The sequence below is a fragment of the Cynocephalus volans genome, chromosome 1 (genome assembly GCF_027409185.1).
Source record: "Cynocephalus volans isolate mCynVol1 chromosome 1, mCynVol1.pri, whole genome shotgun sequence".
Taxonomy (NCBI): Eukaryota; Metazoa; Chordata; class Mammalia; order Dermoptera; family Cynocephalidae; genus Cynocephalus; species Cynocephalus volans.
In genome coordinates, this window is record NC_084460.1 from 135502503 (window position 1) to 135512650 (window position 10148).

General features: G+C 41.0%; 2 protein-coding genes across 2 annotated transcripts in view; one reads left to right on the forward strand and one right to left on the reverse strand.

Moving 5' to 3' along the window:
* LOC134389873 (T-cell receptor-associated transmembrane adapter 1) overlaps positions 1–2604 on the reverse strand; it is a 76614-nt gene extending 74010 nt beyond the window's left edge. The window contains exon 1 of the mRNA XM_063113310.1: positions 2461–2604. Coding sequence (XP_062969380.1) covers positions 2461–2604 — 144 coding nt within the window. The remainder of the gene's footprint in view (positions 1–2460) is intronic.
* A 97-nt stretch (positions 2605–2701) lies between these two features.
* RETNLB (resistin like beta) lies at positions 2702–4107 on the forward strand. The gene is given in 3 exon segments (XM_063113424.1): positions 2702–2772; positions 3170–3358; positions 3945–4107. Coding segments are annotated over 3 exon segments (423 nt in total).
* The last annotated feature ends 6041 nt before the right edge of the window (positions 4108–10148 follow it).

Genomic DNA, 10148 nt, shown 5'->3' on the forward strand with positions numbered 1-10148 from the left:
TTTTCCCTGAACTCAACTTTTATACCCAACTCTTTATGCCACAGCTCCACCTGGATGTCTGATAAGCATATTAAATTTACCATAATAAAATATGATTGAAGTTCCCATCATATCTACTCTCTCCTCAGGGAAACTCATTTCAGTAAATAACATCATTCTTCAGTAAGTTGTTTAGGACAAAAACCTGGATCTCTCACTTTTCTCTTTCTCCTACACCTGCATCCACCAGTAAATGCTGTGGAGGCTCAACCTTCTATATGTAACCCAAATCCATCCAACTCCCAGTCTTCCTCAACCACCCCCAGAGACCTAGAATCTGTAAAAGCCTGCTTCCTGATGTCCCTGCTTACCTGTTTTCCCATCACTGTCTCTTCCACAATGGCCATAGTAAGCTTTATAAAACCATAAATCATTTCATGTCACTCCCAGGAACAAAACACTCCAACAATTTCCTGTCAAATTTCCAATAAAACCCAAAGTGCTTGCCCTGGTTTGCAAGCTGTGTATAATCGGGCCCTGGTTGTATCTCTGACCTCTTTTCTGGCTTCTCTGCCCCTTACTGACTTCATTCCATTCTGGCCACACTGCCATCATTTCTCTTCCTTCAACATACAGACCATCTCCCTGCCTTAGGCTCCTTAGACCTATTTTCTTCTTAGTCCCAGATTTTCCTATGGCTCACCCTCTCATTTTGTCAGGTCATTGTTACCTTTTCTGAGACGCCCTCTGTGAACACACTGCATTATGTGCAGTAGTAGCACAGTACCACACTATTGCCTTGTCTTGATTTATTTTCTTCAGGGCACTTTTCAATATCTGACATATGATGTACTTATTTGTATATCACTTATATTTATCTCCCCCATTAGAATGCAGTCACGAAAGCACAAGTATCATTTCCACGTTGCCCACCAGAACTAAAAGTACTACAGAGAAGCTCTACAAATATTCATTGAATTAACAAATGAATTAATATACCCAACTTTTCTACCAAATCCAAGTCTCCACTCTTCCTTCTTTTCTATTCTTCTTTCTTTTCTTCAACTCCTATCTGGTAATTAAAAAAGCATCCTTGCCTTTTTGCTGAAATCCCTGGGTCCCAATGTCAAAGTTGCCTAAGAGAGATACACAAAAGAAATAGCTGATCTTCTGAGGGCATCGTTAGGAAAGGGGGCAAAAAGGCTGGCCACAGAACAAGGAGAACCAGGCTTTTCCAGCTCTGCCTGCCTCCAGTAATGGTCATTCTACAGCCATTCTCTGTCTTCTCATCTTGTTCTTTTTAACTTAATTTATTTGTGGTGGCCACATGCCCCATCCCGAACAGTGAATCACAACACTCTTGCTCCTCTTGGTCATACCCAAGTCCTCAGTCCTTATTCACTATCCCAAAATCTAAAAGACTCTGAAGGCCAAAAATATTTCCCTAAATTTTAATTTAATTCATTTGGCAGAAAAACTTGACATGGCCTGGTCTGAGACTCTTTATGGTCTTGATTTATTCCATATTAAAATTCATACATTTTGTGGCAGACCTATTAATGTTTGATTACGGTATGTTGCCCCAGACCACCTTGGTGGTATAACATAATATACTGAATATACACTGTCCTATCTTCCAAAATCAGCCTTCTGAGTTCTTAAAAACATGCAGGCCCAGAGATTTTGGATAAAGGATTGTGGAGCCCTATTTGCTTGCCCAGCCACAGTGGTGGAAAAGGAGGTCATGTGACCCACAACTGAACAATGAAAATTAAGGGGAAATCTTCTTGAGCTTCCAGGAAAAATTCTGCTTTCAAATGAAAAGGTAAAGCCTTCTAAGAGAATGGCCTTTCCCCAACCCTTCCTTCCTGCTTAAGGTCTGGGCTGAGGATGTGGTACCTGTCACCTTGTGACCATCAAGGAGACAAGATCAAAAGATGAGTTAAGAATGACAGAAAAGAAGGGGGAAAGATCTGGCTAGTAATAACCCTGTTGAGTCCCCAAAGGACTCTAGAATCATGCTTCTGGTTAAATAAACTTTCTTATTTTTAAGTGAGGGTCAATCAGCCTTTCTGTTACTTTCCTACAGATGGGATTAGCCAGGGACAATAAAATCATGTCTGAACAGGTGACAAGTAGGGCCCTCACTCAGCAGACCACAAAGTAATCTCTTCCTGATGAAGGATCAGATAAGAGGCCTATCATACGGGGTGGACCACAGAAGGCCCAGGTGCTAGCCTCATCAGACCGCCAAGATGAGAGGGCTGGGAAGAACAGAGAGGCAGGAAGACGCCCCTTGGCAGAGAACCAGAAAGAGGCAGCTGTTGTTTGTCATGGACACACCAAAGGTCATCATGGTTATGTGTCAATGCCCAGCTGCACAGTTCTTTGAACATGTCCTGGGAGTGAGTTCATATGGGTTTGCATACCTGTATGTTAAAGGTTCACAGGCAATGCCATAGGGTATTAAAACATCCTTGCCTGGCCAGTCCTTGCAGACCTTTTTGGAACTTTTTGGTGAGTGAGTGTGCTCTGCAGTGACCCTCCCTGCTCCTCCAAACCATATAAGGAGATCCCGTACTGACCCTGCTGTTCCTCCATTCTTACTTTCTCGAGACTATCCATGTTTCCTTCTCCTTTCCCTCACAACCGCCCTGGAGCTCAGGGATTTCTGTTTCTTTCCATCGTTCCTGCCAGCCCCAGGACACTAGCTTTCTGCAGGATGAAGCCTACCTCCTGCCTCCTTCGCATCCTCCTCCTCCTTCTCCAGCTGATGATCCCAGGGACTACTCAGTTTCCTTAGATTCCATTATGGATGGACTAGGTAACTGACAGGGTAGGGGGAAATGGGAGGTCAACCCTTGTTCTGGCCTCCTATTTCTAAACCCTCCCTTTGCCTCCATCCCATCCCAAGATCCCATTCTCTAAGCAGTCCATGCAGGCCCAACCTTCCTATCCAGAGCTTTCTCCGCTACCCTTCCCTTCTTTGGACTCTTGGTTGAAAATTCAGGTTTCCCCAATGAGGAGGAGGAGGCAAAGAAGGATGGTGGCTATAATTTATCAATGCTCGTTATGAATCAGGTATAATGCAAAGCTCTACATAGATTAGTTCATTTAATTTTCACAACCGTTTTATGGAGTAAGTACAATATTACTTTCACTTTTCAAATGAGAAAACCTTAAAAGCTAGTGAGTCGCCTGATTGTGGACATGGTGACACCTCAGAGGTAGAGGAGGTTATGGGAGAGAGAAGTGGATTACAGGAGAGAGATCATGGGCTGCACCCCTTCTTATCCTACTCGGAGTATACTCCGTAAACCCCAACAAAGAAGCTCTCATGTACCAGCGTCACCAGCCCAGGCAAACTGTCCTCCTGCCCTGCTGCGGAGTAACTCCACAGGGAGGAATGGGGGATAAGATGCCCCATGTCCTCCCCTGTCCATCCCAGCTCCTCCACCTCCCCCACCTCAGGGAGGATTACCCTGGGGCTGAGTCATAACTCCTGGCTCCCAGAGATCCCTTCCCTGTTCTCACTTCCCTTAAGGATGCTGCTGAGGGATCTTGGGTTTCTGCCTCTTCCTTTTACTCCTTCCTCTCATGCCCCCATCTACCTTCCCCTCCTCTCCTCAATTGTCCTGTCATGGTCATTTCCTTCATCTCTCTCTCCCGATCGATTCCCCTAATCTGATGGTGGGGAGGAGGTGGGCAGCACAGAGGTGAATTTATTATGAATCAAAGGAAACTAAAACTCCCACCTTCCAAATCCTTTACTTGCTTGAACCCCTTCCATGGCCCTCTAAATTTGTTTTAGTAATTTTTATATATATATTATTTTTCTTGATGAGGGCTCCCAAAATTGAATTAGCTTTAAGATCCACAAAAGCTAAATCTACCCTGGGCTGCATGGGCGATGAAAGGCAGTTGTGGGTGGTGGAGGGCTCTGATGTCTGTGTCTCATGTGCCCATGCAGGGATGGTTGTCACCGGCTGTGCTTGTGGCTACGCCTGTGGTTCATGGGATGTCCAGAGGGAAACCACGTGCCACTGCCAGTGCAGTGTGGTAGACTGGACAACTGCCCACTGTGACATGTGGCCTGAGAGGGAGAAGGCTGAGAACCCAATTCTGTGACCATGACTGTGATGAACCATGATCCCAGTGAGGAAACATGACTCAGACTGTCCTCTTCATTTGTTACAACCCTGCTTCTTGGGTAATAAAGACAGAGTTTGCACCTCTCTGTGTTTATGTCTTTGGTGTTATTGCCCCTAGCTTGGGACTCCCTCTAGCCAGAAAATGTTTCCAGGATTCTAATAACTACATCTAAGTAGGGCATGTGGGATGCGTGGTCAGGAAAGATACAGGAAGAATAAGAAAAACAGACTGACACCCTAGCCCCCTATTTTCCTCATTATTTAACAGAAAGTGCCAGGTATGTTGCTTGGCATGAGGTACAGAGAAATAAAATAGCATGCCCTTATGGACCTCACCAGTGAAAACAGTGGGCTCCAAGCTATGTGCAGGAAGACTTTACAAGGTGTGGGCAGGCAAGTGTAGTTCTAAAGACATCAATTAATAGATTTTCAGTGTGTAAATGTACTCTTTTCTAAACTCAAGTGCCTGAGATGTGCTTGGATGAAGATGACTTTCTTTACTATCACCTTTCTCCCATAAACAAAAGAAAACCACAGCCTCATCTGGCATTAAACCTGTCCGTAGTTTACCATCCTGAAGTATAAAAATCTGCAGAATGCCAAACCAAGGAATGATCAAAAATTGATACTAGTATTGAGCATGTGAATGATCCATGACTGGGTAACAAGTCCTTTTAAAAGTTGGGATGTTTCCAGTTTTTGCCCTTCACAGTATTGATGGAGGACATAATCCAGTTTTCAACCAATAGACCATCAAAAATAATTTGTAATAATAAATCGTGGTGTGATTTTTAACAAATAATTCAAAAGGAATTCAAACATTGAGTGATATTACAACAATAAACATTTTCCCTTTCTATATACTTAGTTATAAGAAGTATCTCAAAACTGACAACTATGAAACAAAAAAATAGAAATATAATTGTTTTTAAATTTTATCTCATTAGTTTATATACCTATCACCCATGCGTATATAAACTTCTTGGGGGGGAAAAAAAACAGCTCCATCTCTCTCATTTAAGAAATATATTTCCAAAATATACTGTCTGTGTTTATTAATTACAGCATTTATTAAATTTGTTATAAATGTTCTATTCAATTGTTCACTGTTAATCATTGTAATAATAGTTAATACTCCTATTTATAGGAGCTGGGGTGAGCCTTTTACAATGTAAAGCAGACCATGTCACTTTCTTGTCCAAATCACTCTGGTGACTTCCGTTACATGAAAAATAAAATCCCAGTTATTTATCATGGCCAACAAAATCCTGCATTCTCTGGCCACAGGCTGTATCTCTGATCTAATTTTTGATCCTCGCTCACTTCACCCTAGTCACAACTGTGTTCTTGGTGTTCCTCGAAGTTCCTCACACCTCCAGCCCTTCCTCCTCCATGTTTCCCAGATAGTTACACGGTTCCCATGTACAGGTCATTCCTCAATATTTTTTCAGAGAAACCATTCCATCATGCTCTATCTCTTGCCGTGTGTGTGTGTGTGTGTGTGTGTGTGTGTGTGTGTGTGTGTGTGTTTCCCATATGCTTCTCAGTCTTGACTTCATAATATATATTTATTTGTTTATTCATGTATTAATAACATCCTGCACTGGAACATGTGATTCATGAAAAATCAGACCCGGTCTAATTTGTACGTCATTGAATCCTCAGTGCTTAGAATAGTGGCTGGCCCATGAATGGGCTGTAATGAACAAATTAGTCTATTTCCAAGGCCAGTTCTGAGTCCATGTCAGCTCCCTCTTCCATTTTCTATCGCTCTTCCTTTACCTCAGTCCTGGTCATTGAGGAGCAGACATTGTTTTAACAGGGGTCCCTGGTCCCATTCTCAAGGTGTCTGTAGGAGAAATAGACATTCATCAGATGGCACCTCTGAGAAAGAAAAGCCAGACGATGAAGATGGAGGCCAGAGAGGTTAGCAACAGCAGAAGCAGAAGTCAGATTTTGTAGCTCTGGCTGACATTGTTAGTTGCCCACCTAGTGTTCAATTTCCCTTTTCTCAGTGTAACAAAGTCCTGATTTCACGTAGGGCAGTAATGTGCCCAGTCCTGAAGGATAAATTATCTTTTGAGCCAATAACAGAGCTCCTGCTTCTCTTGGTCAAATATACTGTATACATGCAAGTATTTGCCTTTCTGAACATCCAGAAGAGCATATCCAACTTGCCCTTCACATCAGAAAGTGGGCTTCTTTAACAAGGCACAGTGACAGTACTTGCCTAAGCAATGAAAACTATTTGCCTGACCAGTGGTACAATTTGAGAGAATCTAAGAAAGCTCCGTTTCTTCAAATGTCCTTGTCTTTTCTGCCTCAAATGCTACAATTAGGTTAATTTGAAAAGTAAAGGTGACCAGAAATCTCTGAGCCTTCTAATTAAATACACACACCCATGGGAAGAGTCCCACTTTGAACCTTACCAGACAATGTTGTTTGTATAATGGGAGAAACAATAGAAACTAAGGTGGAAAAATTACCAAGGCAAAGTTTATAGGATTCACTTGGATCAGCCCTGGAGCTCATCCTTACAGGAGGAGAGGAGAAGACAGCAGAGAAAGAGAGCTGTTCTCTACTAGTCGGATATTCCTGAGAGAGGATACCATAATTGAATAGAAAGGTTTACAAATGGTAGGGATGTCAGGATGTGCTTGTGGGGAGTCAGGAGCAAAGGGCTGAGAGGAGAAGGTTGAGGAAGCCGAAGGTGACATGAGAGTGGGTGCGCTTAGGTGAGGAAGGAAGATTTCCTCTTATCACAGGCTTAGGGGCTTCACTAATTCTGGAAAATCCTGAAAGAAGAAATCGTGAACTCTTATTGGCATACGGTTGGCAGAATTAGGACAGACAAGCAGCATGTTTCAAAGGGAAGAGACTCAGTGCAACTCTTAATTACATGTTTATCTTATGTAAGCAATAAGTACTAGAGTTTTAAGGCAAATAAGATAAGCACAAGTGGGGCCGACCCGGAGGCTCATTCGGGAGAGTGCGGCGCTGGGAGCGCCGAGGCTGCGGGTTTGGATCCTATATAGGGATGGCCGGTGCACTCACTGGCTGAGCGTGGTGGCAGCAACACCAAGCCAAGGGTTATGATCCCCTTACCGGTCACAAAAAAAAAAAAAAAAAAAAAAAGATAAGCACAAGTGGCTAGTTAATTCAATGGTTAATAACACATTGGCTGTTATTGATTGTGTAAAATTTTACACTTCCAGACAAAAATACACATTGGTGAATTACATTGGGTATGGTCTCTTCTCACTAGAATCGTTACCCATAAGAGTAAAGTAGAGTTCATTGGTCCTAATAATCATAGTGATAGCTGTTTAAGTTGTATAAAACACACATATGTAATTTATGAGTATGTCAAAAACGGTTTACTGACGTAATAGATTTTTTTAAGTATTTAACCAATACATTTTTGCTTCCAGGGATAGCTAGCTCATAGTTTTTCCTTGTTTTGCCACCTGTTGAATAGGTTGAGTCTTTTTTGATTTGAGTCTAAAAACTGATTTATTTGAATCCTCAGAGAGAATATAGTATTTAAAATCAAGGTTTCCTGAAAGAGAAAATTTGAACTAAATTAAGAAATCTTTCATTTTACAAAAAAATCTAGTCTAATCTTAGAGCCTAACCAAAGCTGATGTTTCATGTCTCTGTTCTGCCATGGAAAAACCAAATAGATAGTATTCACGTTGTTTGGGACATTCTTCTTCCAATGTTTGGGTCAGTTCTAGTCTTTACTCTGTTCTCATATCTTTTATAGAGTTTGTTTCTCCTCCCCTCTCTACCAGAGGTATTCCTGGCTTTCAGTCCAATGTCAACTCCTCAAAGATCCCTTACTTCCAAGGCTGTTATATTAGAAGTAGGGAATTTAGCCATCATTGGCTCATTTTTTCCAAAGACTCAGACAGAAGAATGGAGTTAGTTTTATTTTTTAAGCACTTTCTTAAATTTATCAATACACAATGTAGTTGATTTTCATGTCTCTTTACCAATTCCTCTTTTAAGAATGGAGTTCTAATTGCTACTGTTTAAATATTCCATGTCACTCACTAAATCAAAATATTATTTGATAACCAACACAGAGTTATCTTTGATTCATGATACATTTCTGAAGCAAAACATACTCATTTTTGGAAAATTAACTATTTACTTTTTTATGTAAAAAAATTTTTTAAACTTTCTCCAAAAATAGTCCTCATAAATTACATGATACTTGACTCACTTTTTCTTCAAACCCCATCCACACATTTTAATAATTACAAACCTAAGTTAAAGAACTAAAATGTGAATCAATACACAATGAGCTGATCTTTCTAAGGAATCATGAAATAAAGCTAAAGGGGAAAGGTTAAATAAGTAAAAGGGACACAGAAATAATACCAAAGGAATTTCCGGATCTGGATTCTATGGCATACACATATTTTCCTCTGCTCCTCCTTGCCAAGTACACTATCAACCCTGGCAATAATGCAAGAGGCAACCAAAAGAGAACTCTGAACAGAGGAAAGAAAGGGAAAATCAGTAGATACCCCAGGGCTAAAGGAACAAAATAGTGAAAGTGTGTCTCACAATCTCCCACCCAACAGAAGAAGATAATCTAGGTCCAGCATTTTCTCACCCCAACTTAGCAATGGAAGGTGCCCCAGGTAGGTTCATTTCTCCACTGGAATGAATGGTTGTGACACTAGACAATTTCAGCAGCACCAGCAAGGGGTATTATTTGGAAGCCTCAGTCATAATAGTGACCAAGAAAATAATTCTTTTTCACCACTATGCCTGAGATTCCTCAGCCCACCAAGAGACATCAGGGGGCTAATTAATACTAGCAAGAGGGATCCTGCCACAATAAGCAGCAATACCAGGAAGGTCTCTTTTCATACTTGTAGGCACCAAATGGCCCAACCTTGGGAAACTCCCTCTTTTCCCTTGAGCAAAACCAGCAGCAACCAGTGGGAGCTCCAGCTGTACCAGAAAAACCAAGCATACCAAAATACCACTGCAAAGGCTTTCAAAATTAAATTTTCATTGAAACCACAACCTACAAAAGCAAGCCAAGACCTGGTTGATAAACCTAGGCAGGGTAACCCTTTGCTCTAATAAAAGATTTAAATAGAAGTCAGAGTTTTCTAACATAATTTCCAGACACAATTGAAAATCACCTGTCATACCAAGAACCAGAAAAATCACAACTTGAGTGAGAAAAGATAATCAACTGACACCAACTCCAAGATGAATCAGATTTTGGAATTATCAGAATATGATTTTAAAGCAACTATCATAAAAATGCTTAAACAAGCAATTACAAATTCCTTTGAGACAACTAAAAATTAGAAAATCTCAGCAAAGAAATAGAAGTTATAAAAATGGAAATTATGGATCTGAAAAAATATAACTGAAATAAAAAACTCATTGGATAGGTCAGTAGTGGAGTGAATATGACAGAGAATAGAATCAGTGACCTTGAGGCCAGATCAATAGAATTTGCCCAATCTGAACAACAGAGAGGAAATAGACTGGGGGGGGGGAAGCCTCAGCAACCTATGAAAATAAAAGAAAAATAATAGGAAATGATCCAGCATTTGTATCATTGGAGTTCCAAAATGAGAGAAGAAAGAAATGAGATTTGTGGGGACATAAACTTTCAGTTCATTGCATTTCACCCCTGACCTCCCAAAATTCATGTCCTTTTCACATGCAAAATACATGTGTTCCATCACAATACCCTCAAAATAGTCAGCTTGTTTTAGGAACAACTCAAAAGCCTAAAGTCCAAAGTCTCATCTAAATATTGTCTAAATTAGATATGGGTGAGACTCAAAGCACAATTCATCCTGAGACAAACTTCGCTCTAGCTGTGAGCCTGTGAAAGAGCAAAGCTATGTGCTCCCAAAATACAATGGTGGGACAGGCACAAGACAGACACTCTGTCCAAATGTGAGAAGTAGGAAAGAAGAAAAGAGTGATAGATCTCAAGTAAGTCCAAAACCTTAAGGCTTGAGAACAATCTTCTGG